This window comes from Pollachius pollachius (assembly GCF_949987615.1).
Source record: "Pollachius pollachius genome assembly, chromosome: 3".
Classification (NCBI taxonomy): Eukaryota; Metazoa; Chordata; class Actinopteri; order Gadiformes; family Gadidae; genus Pollachius; species Pollachius pollachius.
Window position 1 is genome coordinate 50248329 of NC_136936.1, and position 15695 is coordinate 50264023.

The following is a 15695-nucleotide window of genomic DNA, read 5'->3' on the forward strand; positions in this document are numbered from 1 at the left end:
ATGCAGTCTCAAATGTGTGTTTAAAGAGGTTTTTTTTTACAATAGCTTCAAGCAAATCAAATTCACGGCCTGGAACTTGAATCATGTATCCCCCCCACCCTGAGGAGGTGATCAAAGATGACGTGTGGGCAACTTCTCCTCTCAACTCCCAGACACACTACTGCATTCATGTGTGTAATCAAAGCTCTCCCTGTACCTCTGCTGGCTGCACTGCCTTCATCATCATCATCATCACCATCATCATCATCATCATCGACAGCGCTTTCGTCTGCACAGAATGATTTGCTCCAACAGCCAGGTGTGTGTTCAGTGTGGGAAACCTTGACTCACAGGGTGAACACAAGGCAGGCCACATGAGGTAATGTGGATAGGAAGAGGTGTGTGTGTGTGTGTGTGTGTGTGTGTGTGTGTGTGTGTGTGTGTGTCTGTCGTGATGTTGTTGCACAGTAAAGCAGATGTGTTGACTGTGCCTGACAAGGTTTGATCCAAACACAGAATCCTTTGGAGGTAATTAAAAGAGGAGCGTTATTTGTACGTGCGCCACTGTACCCTAGCAACTGCTCAGAGCTCAAGTGAATGAGCGGTTCAACTGCAAGCGCCACACAGGATATTTTCATTTCTACATCTGTACCAACGCTACAAAACATTGGAAGTAGAAATGTCAGAAGCGTTGCACTTACGCCGGGAAATGTTAGCTAAAAAATATAAGATATATGTCTATATATATCCTCAACCAATTGAAACGAAGACAGCGTTTCTCCCCCTTTTGCTGAAACTACATTAGAAGAGTGGAAGTCAAACTATTGATTCTGCTGCAATTTCCAATAGAGCTCCAGGCTGAATTATGCTCTCCTCAGCCTGTTTATTGAATGGCAGTATATTATGGATTTATTTTTCATAAGGCCACTGTAAAATGGAGAATAATAGCAGAGCACATCAGAGAAGGAGCTCCATGCATGTTGGACCTTGGACTCTGAAAGGCGCGAGTGGGTTCATAAATGGCTGACCGGGGGGGGGGGGAAAGGTTCTCAGAAGGTTCTCCCCCCTTCTGAGAACCTTCAGAAGAACCCACGGTTCTGTTAGAATTGGAAAATATATATAGGCAGATTTTCTCAAAGGTGTTGGAAGGATGATTTTGATTTTTCTATCTTGCTCTATTCCGCTCTTTCCCGCTCTATCTCTCTTAACAAATCTTGGATCCAACCCCTTTCATAACCTTTATAGTGAATGTATTAATATATTTTTACTACATCGTTAGCCTCATAGCATAATTGCCGTAGTCATGTTTTAAGGTTCATCTTGTATTTAGCATCAGAAGTGCTTAATTTTTCAGAAATAACATTTAGGCAATTATGCTATGAGGCTAACGATATAACATCTGCTATCCTATTGAAAGAGCCCAGCTAATGCTTGATGAGACGGTGAAATCTTCCACTGTTAAGTCGCCTTGTGATGAGCCTACTGGATCTCGTTCGGAGCACCTCCTCCCCCTCCTGCTCCTCCTCCTCCTCCCTCTCCTCCCCCTACTTCCCCTCCTGCTCCTCCTGCTCCCCCTCCTGCTCCTCCTCCTCCCCCTCCTGCTCCCCCTCCTGCTCCTCCTCCTGCTCCTCCTCCTCCCCCTCCTCCTGCCCCTCCTGCTCCTCCTCCTCCTCCTCCTCCTCCTCCTGCTCCTCCTCCTCCTCCTCCTCCCCCTCCTGATCCTCCTCCTCCCCCTCCTGCTCCTCCTCCTCCCCCTCCTCCTCCCCCTCCTGCTCCTCCTCCTCCCCCTCCTGCTCCTCCTCCTCCTCCCCCTCCTGCTCCTCCTCCTCCCCCTCCTGCTCCTCCTCCTCCTCCTCCTCCCCCTCCTGATCCTCCCCCTCCTCCTCCCCCTCCTGCTCCTCCTCCTCCCCCTCCTCCTCCTCCTCCTGCTCCCCCTCCTGCTCCTTCCTGAGGGCCGCACAGCCCCTGCTCCTCAGTGGCGTGGATTTGTGTCGCGGTGCGACCCACCGGTCTTCACCGGGGCCGGGCGCGGCGTGGAGCTGCTCGCTCTCCTCTCAGAGCTATCTCTGCTGAACATCTGGAGCCAGCGCCTCCTCCTCCTCCTCCTCCTCCTCCTCCTCCTCTCTCCGGACGCACGCCCTGCCTGGATTAAAAGGTAATCAGGCGGCGGCATAACGTCACGCTGCCGCAGTCAGAACGAAGCGGTTTCATCTGGGTTTGATATGCAGACGCTCCTAGTAGCTCAAACTGTTTAAATGGAACGAGTGACAAATCCACTGGACGCAAACCATTAACACCAAACAGATTCATCATTAAACAAACACTGTTAATTTATTATTAATAACAATAATAATTGGACATTTCGCTCTGACCCCAACATCAAGAGATGGAGGTCCCGAATGCGGGGTTGAACATCACACTCATTGTGAATGTTGGATGTGATATGTGAATGTGGCATTGGGGACACATTCGGAATCGAACCCAGAGCCTCACGGGCACCGGGTTGGGGGTTGGAGGTGATGATGGGAGCGGCACTCGCTGCTGAACCGAGGCCACTGCCTTGGCAGGGCGTCGTATCTGGCACCGACAGCGCGTGCCGCCGGGACCCCCGTTTACCCTGGGGACGCCACGGGTAGCTTAGCGCTAGCTAGGCCTGAGTTCACTTTATTTTTTTTGCCTCGATTCAATGTCAACGATTGCATTGTGTATATTTAAATTTTGGGGACGATTATTGCTAAAATCTCTTTGAACACTTGCCACACTTTGGTACTAAATCGATTCATCCTCTTAACATTTGGTTAATCTTTTTCTACGTTCCGGGGGAACGGTAATAACAGTATTTAGATAAACGGCGGCCCAATTACCGGATCAGTCCGCCGTGACGCCGCCGTTGTACGTTGGCCTTTGTTGGCGGGAAACGTCTTTCATGCCAGGCTCGCGGTCCCTGTCGTCAAAAAGAAAATAAGTCGCCCGTTTCTGCGGGGAGATTATGTCTGCGTCTCCAGAGAAGGAACTTATCTATTACCGATCATTAACGCGCTGCAAACCGTTATCCGAGGACCGCATGTTCTCACGCTCATTAAACTGGTGACCCAGGTTGGAATGTATTCACTGATTCGCTTCAGCTGACACCAAACACTTCTCGCTCGGTCTAGGAGTAAAAACATTCTCCATCTGGGTTCTACTTCTCCTCCATCTAATGTTGTCGTCATGCTACGATACGACCACATAAAACCTACCAGACTGCAGAGAATTATGGTAGAAATTGGCCAAAATTCGATTTAGGCTGTAGTACAAACAGGAGCGATCTTTGCCGCCATAGAACAAGCTTTAGAGACTAAGAAAACATTTACATTTTACCATGTAGGGCACGGAGCAGAGGCTTTTATCTAAAGCAACTTACGGTTCATACACCGATGGCGGTGTCAGCCACGCAGGGTGACAGCCAGCTTGTCAGGAGAAGTTGGGGTGAGGTGCCTTGCTCAGGGACACCTCGACACTCGAACTAGCAACCTTCTGGTTTCAAGGCAACTTGCCCTACCTCCTGAGCTAAACCGACCCTATAAAAACAAAGTGGACAGTCTATCACGCCGTGACCGTGTGTGGATCAAAGGCGGGGTGGGTGAGCATGGATCAAAGTGGTCCTCTCCGGTTGCCAAGGTGAAACAATGTCATCTCCCATCGCACCCACTTTTTTTTTTTAACCAAACGAGAGGAAACAAGTTGGCAGTGGACGTTGTTTATATGAATATCTTTAAAGCGTACCAGGTGCTGTCTACTACCTCTCCGGTTGAAACCTGCCAGAGTTATCTCTGACACGCTTTCCGAGGGAGGGGGAGCTCCTGTTTCACCGAGTTACGTTTTACCCGACAGCCTGAACGGGAAGGCTGAAGTTCTGAAGCCAAACAGAACGAAGGAACTTTTGATTGAAGAAACGAGAGGCTGTTATGTTTTGTTTAGGGCACTTACTCTTCAAACTTCCTCAAATTGCAAATTAGGATTGATTTCCCGGCCCTGATTGGGTGTATACCTGCGTGGTTCGCCTCTGGAATTGAACCTCAGCTGAATTGGACATTGATTGCATTTTGGCTGTAACTCGACTTTGTTATCTTGACTCCAAATGCCATCTATATGGTGCTGAAAACTTTACCATAGAGCACAAACCACTGCATATGTTTAGTTATTAGTACACATGTTCAATAGCAACCACAATCCTTTGTTGTTGTTGATGGGAAGGCGTAATTAAAGGTAATTAATGCACAGCAATTACGCCTCCTCACCTGCGCTCTGTAGCACTCTAAACGCTGCGTTTATGTCCATCTCTCCAACTGTTTGCAGCCGCTTTTCTGATCTCCTGTAACAGAAGCTCTGTTGTTTTCACTTCAACAGACAACACTAATAAGCATTTGTCTCACCATGACAGTTAATACAAAAAAAATAATTATCATCACTTCTTGTCGATGAATGCTTCCAAATATATTGTTGGTGCACATAGGATTTTATGATATGACTGACAAACAAAAAATAAAATAAAAAGTTGCACTGAAAAGGTAATAGTCACATTGACCAAGTCCACGCCTGTAATGTTCCTCTAAAGGTCAGAGCTTATGAAGGGCTTTCTAAACTGATGACAGCAGTCACACTGAACAAGAGCTGCATTCCAGTTTTTGATTCGAAAAAACCTACAATGGACCAAAAGTCTGAAGCAGAAATGTGACCCGTCGATGGCTGATGCATTATGCCTCCATCGTGACTGTTGCCTGATGAAAATACCCCTCACAGTTACAGTATATCAAAGCCCTGTAGGCCCGTACAGTTAAAATAACGCAAAGTTACCTAAATGAGCGCCACCATTTTGGGAGCATAGGAGAATTTGAATGTGACTTATTCTGTTGGGCTTCATGTTCTTTTGGTCATTGTTTAGTAATTAATCGCTAAATGATTCATTATAATGAGAAGGCGTTGTTGGGTTTTAAACTACCAACGCATTTCTAATCTAAGACATGGCAAAACAATGTTTCCATTAGCTTTTAGGATTTTACAGTTACTCACTACAGCTCCCTTGAGATCTCTCAATATGGCCGAGTCGGCCTGTAGCCGTCCTCTCCAATTTTTTTTAGAACTGGCCTTCGCAAAAGCATCTGCCCTCTCACAAAATTATTTTCAATTCATTTAATTAGGCGTAAATCTTTGGGTCAAGAGCATTCTCTCAACACGGCGGCGTGGCACATGTTGTGTTCACCTCGGAGGCTCCACGCCTGCGTCGCCGTCTGAACCGCCGGAGTGCGTTAATTAAGAGTCTGACAGATGTCCCGTAAATAATGAGGGGAGAGGGTGAAGGAGTGACCCGAGCGCCTGCCGCAGCTTCCTCCACGGCTGTCTGCCTCGTCCTCCGCCCCCTCCCGTGCTGTCGGGGGGGACGGGGGGGGACGTCATTATTTACCACAACACCCAGTCTAACTCACTGTACCGACAGAGCTGTACTGTTGGTTCTCTTCCTTCTGACACGAGTACGTTCTGTAAGTTGCCTTGGTTAAAAGCGTAGGCTAAACGCCCTAAATCGTCCTACGTTCTGAGGAGGTGAAGTCACTCAGTGGATTGTTAAAACAGAAAGACGTAGGGGGGGAATTAATTGTATCGCCGGTATTGACTGTGCAGTATAGGGACTCATTAATTGTGTTTGTTTATTCATGTACTTTTTATTCACCACTAAATACATTAATCAACGCACAAATAGCTCAACACAATGGAACAGAAAAACATGTTTTTTCTTTCAACCCGATCTAGGTTAGTCGAAACACGTCTCTGTTTTGCGTCGCCTCGGATAGACCCCGCTCCTCCCAATGTCGTTCACCGCCTGCGGTACACACACGTTAGCATTCAAAGAGAAATTACAATGGTTTTAAACATTCCTCTGACTTCTGTTCCTGCAGGATCTGGGCTGGGCTGCCTGTCGTTTATCTGTGGCGGCGGGGTAGTGTCACCTTCGCTATCACTCTCCCAGGACCCAGACGCCGGCTCTGTCACGTTTGACGAGGACTGACTCATTTTAAAAGCAGGGAGGACCCAAGAGGGCCATTCAGAGCTGTTTACACCTGAGAACGTTTTGTGCTAAGTAGATGATGTTCTTGTGTTTTGTTGAAATTTAAAGCTCGCAGTTTTGAACAGGAATCATAACACCTTCTAACAGTATACACACACAATGTGTGAACAAATGCCTGAGCTGTTGTCAGCGCATACAGGCCTGTGGGGATAACATTGCATGCAGGGTATTTGATGGTACTTTTCGGACAGGTATACTACGTTGCTTATATTGCGCTGCATTAAATCACCGGCACATAAAAGTAATAATACGCGTACGGGTTACTAAATCAGCTCCGAGGGAGATGAGTGGCATTTGGGCTTTGCTGAAACACGCTTGTTGAGTCTGTGCCCGGATCCAGAAGGAATAGGAAAACAGAAACAGCAGACAATAGGCCACCGCAGCATGTCTGCTATGGGCTGATGCATTAAAGAGTGTAATGATGCCGACAGATTGATGACTGGCTCTGACAGTGATAGCCTCGCTCTATAAATTCCTCATCTCCCCCGCCCCTAAAGGGCATGGTTTGGAAGAGGCCTACAAAGGCATGTGCTTCCCAGCACTTAACTCATTTTGCAGGAGACTAAAGAGACATTGTTTTAGTTTTGTACTTCTGGAGGGTAAGTAACATAATTGAGGGGTTTGTTGTGTAAATTACACATAACTTCCTTAGTTTGATATCGATAGAGCAGGAGACTAATTACTCTTAATCGATTATATGTTTACTTTGTCCTTCACTCTCAGCAAACCACCAATCACGTCGTTAAGACCCCGTTCATCGCTCAAGATGTGGCTCGTTCTCCTGGCGGTCGTGTGCCTCCAACGCCCGACGGACGTCCTGGTCCACGGCGAGACGGACGCCCAGCAGCCGTCCGAAGGACGGTCCGCGGGACCCAGGTTAGTGGAGGGTCTGCGCTCCAACCACACGCCCGGGACCCCCCCGCCGGACGGATCCAGGCCTCCACTGCCCCCCACGTGCCTGCAGGCGACGGGGATCAAGCACACCTTCAAGTCGGTGAACACGCTGGTGTCCCTGCTGGTGTTCGTCACGGGGATGGTGGGCAACGTGGCGCTGCTGAGGATCGTCCGCGCGGACCGCGCCATGCGCAGCGGGCCCAACGTGCTCATCGCCAGCCTGGCCGCCGGGGACCTCATACACATCGTGATCGACATACCAATCAACGCGTACCGGGTGAGTCAGCGGGCCGCCGGCGAGGGCTGCCATTACAACCCGGGAGCAGAATGAACCGGCCAGCTCTCCTCTCCTCTCTGCTGTTTTCCATCCATTCCACAGCCCCTAAATGTCACACGCTTCTTGACGTGCGTTAATTGCAGTGTTTGATGATATTGCCTGTCACTGCTTTGTTTTTGTGCCGCCATTATCCCTCTGCCCGCTCTGCCGACATGACACCCCGATCCGTCTGCGAAGGGCCGGATCCGTCTCCTGTGTTCCTCCTCCACGCTTCATCCCTTTTAGATTAAACCGAGATTTCCCTGCTCCTTCCCAGGGCTCCGGTCAGGATGAGCCGTGGGGATAACGCGGTGAAGCCTGTGATGCCTTCCAGGCGGTAAACCTGTGATTAAGGGCTCCTCCGATAGCGTTGACCTGTCTTGACTCGCTGATTCCTCCCCCACAGTTGATGGCGGAGGACTGGCCGCTGGGCGCGGTGGTCTGCAAGCTGGTGCCCTTCATCCAGAAGACCTCCGTGGGCGTCACCGTGCTGAGTCTGTGCGCGCTGAGTGTCGACAGGTACAACCGCACCGCGCGGGGGGGGAGGGGTCGATCGATGTTGGTAACGAGTTGTGCTCTTTAGCGCTAATGTCATCTGGCGGCCTCTGTCCCTGACGCGTCAAGTGGATGCGTTTGTTTCGCGCCGCGCGGTCTGAATTGTTGTTTAATCTGGGAATGTTTTGATGGGCTGGAGATAATTCCCTGAAGCCTTTCATTCCCCGTATTGATTTGTGTAGATATCGAGCGGTCGCATCCTGGAATCGAGTCAAAGGCGTCGGAGTCTCGGCGTGGACGGCGGTAGAGATAGCTCTGATATGGGTTGTTTCCATCGCGCTGGCAGTGCCTGAAGGCCTGGGCTTTGATTTGATAACAATGGACTATAAAGGGAAGCATCTGAGGATATGCCTGCTCCATCCCGTCCAGACAACACACTTCATGCAGGTACAGGAGGGCTAACGTGATGCATTCACTGTAAGAGAGCCAAGATTGACTTGTTATGAACACGGCTCTTTTGATGTCGACTGGTATTGTTTTCTCGTTCTGTTTATTAGAATTAATGAATACTTTAGTGATTTTGCTCAACATGATCTCGAAAAGCGTGCTATATAATTTTGTGCACACATTCCCCCCGTCATTATCGTACAAATGTCGACACAAACACATGATGGAAGTTGAAAGATACGCTGCAGAATACCAAATGACCGTGCAGCTGTTCTCTGCAGTTCTACAAGCTGGGGAAGGACTGGTGGCTGTTCGGCTTCTACTTCTGCATGCCGCTGCTGTGGACGGCGGTCTTCTACACTCTGATGTGCAGAAGGCTGCGCAGGAACTCTGAGAACAGCCTCAACACCCACCACAAGCAGGTAGGGCCCGCGGCCTCCACCCGTAGCCTGGCTCCTTCCTACCCCACCGATCTCTGAGCCCCGCTGGCACCAACCCCCCTCCGGACCTGGGGGGCCTGCTCCATCACCCACCCCCTCACCTCCCTCCTCCACCTCACTCTCCTCCACCTCACTCTGCTCCACCTTACTCTGCTCCACCTCACTCTCCTCCACCTCACTCTGCTCCACCTCACTCCCCTCCACCTCACCCTCCTCCAACTCGCTCTGCTCCACCTCACTCTCCTCCACCTCACTCTGCTGCACCTCACCCTCCTCCACCTCACCCTCCTCCACCTCACCTTCCTCCACCTCTCCCTCCTCCACCTCTCCCTCCTTCACCTCACCCTCCTCCACCTCACTCTTCTCCACCTCTCCCTCCTTCACCTCTCCCTCCTCCACCTCTCCCTCCTTCACCTCACCCTCCTCCACCTCACTCTTCTCCACCTCTCCCTCCTTCACCTCTCCCTCCTCCACCTCTCCCTCCTCCACCTCTCCCTCCTTCACCTCACCCTCCTCCACCTCACTCTTCTCCACCTCTCCCTCCTTCACCTCTCCCTCCTCCACCTCTCCCTCCTCCACCTCACTCTTCTCCACCTCTCCCTCCTTCACCTCTCCCTCCTCCACCTCTCCCTCCTTCACCTCACTCTTCTCAACCTCTCCCTCCTTCACCTCACCCTCCTCCACCTCTCCCTCCTCCACCTCTCCCTCCTCCACCTCTCCCTCCTTCACCTCACCTCACCCTCCTCCACCGCTCCCTCCTTCACCTCACTCTCCTCCGTCAGTCTCCCCTCAAATTCTTCAAAGTCTTCAGACTTGCTTCTAACGTTTGAAGCCTTCCACATGATTCCAAATTGTCTTGTTTGTCCATTCCAATTTTAGCTATTTTATAAAAAAAATATGTCCATGCTGCCTTTTCAAATTTTTCTTTCATACGATTTTTTTCCTTGCTGTAAAAGGACCATGAATGTTTTGAAATGCGTTATACAAAATGTCTTGTTATTTTAATCTTGTAACTTGAAAAGGTACAAACGTTCACAATGTACAACTGGATTCAAACCACAATTGTACTAGTACATCACTCCCTTATGTAGCCTGTTGATTTATTCCTGCTAAACGTGTCCTGCTGTTTAGTTTAAATGTATTCCTGTAAAATGTGTCGTGGTGTTACGTGTCGTGGTGTTTCGTTTAAGTAGAATCCTGTTAAACGTGTCGTAGTGTTTAGTTTAAGTTTATTCCTGTTAAACGTGTCATGGTGTTTCGTTTAAGTAGAATCCTGTTAAACGTGCTGTGGTGTTTCGTTTAAGTTTATTCCTGTTAAACGTGTCGTGGTGTTTAGTTTAAGTAGAATCCTGTTAAACGTGTCGTGGTGTTTAGTTTAAGTTTATTCCTGTTAAACGTGTCGTGGTGTGTAGTTTAAGTTTATTCCTGTTAAACGTGCCGTGGTGTTTCGTTTAAGTAGAATCCTGTTTAACGTGTCGTGGTGTTTAGTTTAAGTTTATTCCTGTTAAACGTGTCGTGGTGTGTAGTTTAAGTTTATTCCTGTTAAACGTGCCGTGGTGTCTAGTTTAATTTTATTCCTGTTAAACGTGCCGTGGTGTTTAGTTAAAGTTTATTGCTGTTAAACGTGCCGTGGTGTTTAGTTTAAGTTTATTCCTGTTAAACGTTTCGTGGTGTGTAGTTTAAGTTTATTCCTGTTAAACGTGCCGTGGTGTTCCATTCATCCAGATGCGCGAGGTGACCAAGACAGTGTTCAGCCTGGTGCTGATGTTCGCTGTGTGCTGGTTCCCGCTTTACCTCAGCAGAATCCTCAAACAGACCATCTACGACCAGAAGGATCCCAACAGATGCCAGCTTCTCAGGTACTGGGAGGAATGGAGCGTTTCTTCATCGGTATGGTATGATTCATTTTATATATCTAACCCAGATCTTGACTCTCCCCTTCTCCCCAGTGTCTTCCTCGTGCTGGACTACTTTGGCCTCAACATGGCCTCGCTCAACTCCTGCATCAACCCCATCGCTCTGTATATCGTCAGCAAGAGATTCAAGAAATGCTTCAAGGTAAAGCATCCTCTGAATGACATGCTGTTGAAATTAGTTCATGCATGCATGAATAACAATGCACACTGACGTTCCAACAGCATAACAAATTCAGAACAGTTTCTGGGGCTGCATCCAGTGAAACCGGATTCTGCGACTGAGTCCTGATTCATTGTGTACCATTTGGTTTCAATTAGGAATAACAAATTCATAATTAAAACAAATAAACGGTCTTATACCGTTTTTAATTAGTATCAAGATTGAAAACTAGGGCGTTTGTTACGGTCTGACTTAGTTCTGTTTTTGCACAATGCAAGGTGAGAATTACGAAAAAAAACAAGTGAGATGTTTGAGGAGATGACATCTCGGGTGTTTTTCAATTTCGCGTCGGAATAGTTGATAGCTCTAAAATAGCCCATCTTCGATGAAACGGCGATGGAGGTGTTGATGAGACACACACAGGACACCAGACCCTCTCTAGTCACCCCTGATTCAGAATCCAGCCACAGACTGTGGTTCAGTGTTCAATAGAGAGTCGTGATGTGTGAATCATCATTCAATAAAGGAAGATAAGATCTGTCGACTCGCCTAAACGTTGGATCCCTCATCTGACGAAAGAAGTTGTTATGATCTTCTGTCAAAATGTTTGTGTGTGTGGGCGTGTGTGTGCATGTACGAGTGTGTTTGTGTGTGTGTGTGTGTGTGTGTGTGCACGTTCTTGTTTGTGTGCATGTACGCATGTGTGTGTGTGTACGTGTGTGTGTGCATGCATGAGTGTGTGTTTGTGTGTGTATGTGTGTGTGTGTGTGTGTGTGTCTGTGTGCACGTTATTGTTTGTGTGCATGTACGCATATGTTTGTGTGTATGTGTGTGTGTGTGTGGGTGTGTGTGTGTGTGTGTATGTGTGTGCGTGCGCTCGTACGTATGTGTGTGTGTGTGCACGCACGTGTGTGCGCACGTACGTGTGTGTGCTCCTCTAGGCGTGCCTGTGCGGCTGGCGGGCCCCTCCTCTAGCCGGTAACGACGAGGAGCAGCAGTCTGTCACCAAGTCCAAGGTGCAGGGGGAGGAGCCCTGCAACATCAAAGGCCTGCAGCACCACCTGGCCACGCCCCCACCTGAGGCACAGCCGCCCCGCCTCCCCGGCTCCATGACGGCACAGGGACACGCCCCCGGCCCCGTCCAACAGGACGCTCAAAACCAAACGCCTCGTATCTAAGGAGCGGCCCATACACAAACACACGGACAGGACATGACAGGTCGTCACGTTTGTATATATATTTATCTGCGTCCTTCTTTGAGCCACCGACTTGTTAGCTAACGTCGCTGTGGAGGAACACAGAGAGAGGTTTACTGCCTGCCCTCCCCCCCTCCCCGGTCCACCTGCGGTGGTGTCATCAGCCCTCTTAATAATATATAGACGGGGGCGAGCCGGGATCTGTTTACCGGTGTTGTCAGGTGAACATCTGCCTGGCCACTCGGGGCTGTGTGAGCGAGAGATGTGACTATACCTGCCCCCCGGGCCTGACTCACTCCCAGCCATTACATCAGCGCTGGCTCTCTCACCGGACGGCCCTTCACCTATCATGCATCACGTATCATGCCTCACGCTTGTCAAAGCACTGCCTGGGTCCGGGCGTTTCGCCGGGCATGACAACATCCTCGCACGTACGTGTGCTTTGCTGCCAAATGTACGTGTTGATTTTTGTATTATTTACAGTAGGCTTGTGTCACACGCGCGTGGGATCTCACATGGTGTTTGTTTTTGTTTTGTTTAGTGTGCGTTTGTGTGCGCGAAGCGTCGTAAGTGGTTCTGTGTGGAAAAGTTGTCAAACGTTTTTTCCTTTCTCTCTGCGTTGCTAGCGTGCACTACTCAAGGCTTTCCCGCCTCTCCCCCCCCCCCCAACGTCGGAATCAGATTCGTGCCACGGGTTGATTCTGTCGACGGCGGGCGAATGACTGATTGATGGCGGCCTATTTTGAATGCATTGTTAAATGTGTAATGCACAGAGACGCGCTATAAAAGACCTGGGAGTGTGTGTGTGTGTGTGTGTGTGTGGGGGGGGGAGGGAGGGTCGGGAGGAGAAGGAAAACGAGGATGACAGAATGAGGTCAGGAGGGGGGGGGAGAGGGGAGAGGGGGGAGAAAGGGGGAGGAAGGGAACACCTGATGGGTCTTGCTGTCACAGGACAAGCCAAGCAAAACTAAGAGGTAGTATCGCTCGCTGCGCGGAGGGATGTGTGGAAGGGGGGACAACGTGACTGTGGCTGTTATCAAGAGATTATTGTTGCCAAGGCGATTGATCGGGATGCAACTGTCAGGCGTGGATGAACAGGCCTTTGGACATAGATGAAACATATATTAATGTACACATGTTTTTAGTAAGCGTTTTTGGAACTGATTGACATCCATATTGTTGCCTGTTTCTATTTTCCCCGTCTCCTCAAAGTCCTGCTCATTAAAGTATTCATGGCCACCTCATTGGAGAAGCTGCCAGAATCAATCTCTCCTCCCGCCTGCTCAGTCAGAGAGAGAGAGGGAGCGAGAGAGAGAGACAGGTGACTGAAGTACTGCTGCTTCCACTACATCAATACAGTCAGCTTCCATCTTAATGCACTCTCTTCTGTCCCTCACGATTTACCAGAAGCTTTACCTGGGGATGGCAGTAACAAATAAAATAAACCATAAACACACAGCCTTACAGTGGTCTCGTTTTGATCTATTTGTCTTTATGTTTTTAGTCAATTAAAATGTGTGCAGAATAAAAGAACGTGTGAACTCTGAAAATATGACATATTTTCTGCTTGGTTGGTGATGAGCGTCTCGAAGACAATGTTTTCAAGAGGACAGAGGCAGCGAGACGTGTGCTTTTACAGCCCACAGTTTTATCACCTGCTGAGCTACGTGACGTCTGCACCTTCATCACTCTCTCACACACGCTCTCTCTCTCTCTAGCGCTCCCTCGCTCTCCCTCGCTCTCTCGCTCTCTCTCTCTGCTTTGTTTCCATCTCACTCGCTTTGATCAACAAGGTCGGCCCAGAGATGCTCTTTTTCAACAGCGATCCTCGGTGAAAAGCAGCACATGTGCTGCAGCGTAAATGAGGGCGAACCCTACAAAAACATGACACATACCAGCGAGCACAAACTCAGACGTCAACGTTCAAATCTGGGTGAACACGGTGAAATATGGGAACACGTCCAAGCTCTGTTTTAGCCAGGAGAACACAAGTCTACAAATTTCGTCTTTTAAACTGAAAAATCCTCTATGGTTCAAAAGCTCAATATAGTGAGCACAAACTAAAATATCAACCTCAAAATCGTATTAAGTCTTCACGTCTCCCCTATTTTATTACCCAGTAAATCTAGGTCTACAATATAACAATTTTACAACATTAACCAATAGTCGTCCTTTTAGCATCTTTGACCCGGAAAATGCTCACTGGTTGAAGAACTCAAGCCCAGGGATTACACAAATGCTCATACATTCCAAATGTGTATACACTTAGCACAATATATCAATGCATTTGATATTAGATCATGTTAAAATAAGTATTTTTAGTGGATCACTTGTCAGCATAGACACAAAGATTGGCAGGGATCAATGTAAATGACAGCCTTACTATTACCGTTCAACATCTCACACATGCGCAGGAAGAAATCGTATCCCTCACCTAAGGGAGATAAATACCTCAGACAGTGCAACACGTGCGCTTTGCACCTGTGGATCTGTACCTCCCGCTGTATACAAACTGAGCAGGCTCAGAACCGCCCACTGAACACGAACTGAGCAGGCTCAGAACCTCCCATTGAACAAGAACTGAGCAGGCTCAGAGCCTCCTGCTGAACACGAACTGAGCAGGCTCAGAACCTCCCATTGAACACGAACTGAGCAGGCTCAGAGCCTCCTGCTGAACACGAACTGAGCAGGCTCAGAACCTCCCATTGAACACGAACTGAGCAGGCTCAGAACCTCCTATTGAACACGAACTGAGCAGGCTCAGAACCTCCCATTGAACACGAACTGAGCAGGCTCAGAGCCTCCCATTGAACACAAACTGAGCAGGCTCAGAGCCTCCCATTGAGCACGAACTGAGCAGGCTCAGAGCCTCCTGCTGAACACGAACTGAGCAGGCTCAGAACCTCCCATTGAACACGAACTGAGCAGGCTCAGAACCTCCCATTGAACATGAACTGAGCAGGCTCAGAACCTCCCATTGAACACGAACTGAGCAGGCTCAGAACCTCCCATTGAACACGAACTGAGCAGGCTCAGAACCTCCCATTGAACATGAACTTAGCAGGCTCAGAACCTCCCACTGAACACAAACTGAGCAGGCTCAGAACCTCCCGCTGAACACAAACTGAACAGGCTTAGATCCTCCTGCTGAACACAAACTGAGCAGGCTCAGAACCTCCAGCTGAACACAAACTGAACAGGCTTAGATCGTCCTGCTGAACACAAACTGAGCAGGCTCAGAACCTCCCAAATGTGCACGTTACGTCACGTTTACGACAAAGAATACGCCAAGGGTTGGTTCCCAACTAGGTCTACCAGTAGGTCCACCAGTAGGTCCACAAGTAGGTCCACCAGTAGGTCCACCAGTAGGTCCACCAGTAGGTCCACCAGTAGGGCCACAAGTAGGTCCACCAGTAGGTCCACCAGTAGGTCCACCAGTAGGTCCACCAGTAGGGCCACAAGTAGGTCTGACTGTAGGTCCACCAGTTGGGCCACAATTAGGTCTGACTGTAGGTCCACCAGTAGGTCCACCAGTAGGTCCACCAGTAGGTCTGACTGTAGGTCCACCAGTAGGTCCACCAGTAGGTCCACCAGTAGGGCCACAAGTAGGTCTGACTGTAGGTCCACCAGTTGGGCCACAAGTAGGTCTGCCAGTAGGGGGCAGAATCGCCCCTGAGGGGGGATTGGGTTTCCTCTGTATCAAAAATGAAGAAGACAGAGAACTTCTTGATGTATTTCACCGAAACGCG

At 49.1% G+C, this 15695-nt stretch overlaps 1 protein-coding gene across 1 annotated transcript; it reads left to right on the forward strand.

Moving 5' to 3' along the window:
- Positions 1-6779: 6779 nt before the first annotated feature.
- ednrbb (endothelin receptor type Bb) lies at positions 6780-11928 on the forward strand (the record flags this gene model as incomplete). The annotated part of the gene is made up of 7 exons (XM_079733861.1): positions 6780-7253; positions 7699-7811; positions 8030-8234; positions 8516-8656; positions 10400-10533; positions 10624-10732; positions 11692-11928. The coding sequence occupies 7 exons, from the start codon at positions 6780-6782 to the stop codon at positions 11926-11928; spliced, it is 1413 nt and encodes a 470-aa protein (XP_079589987.1).
- Positions 11929-15695: the final 3767 nt, after the last annotated feature.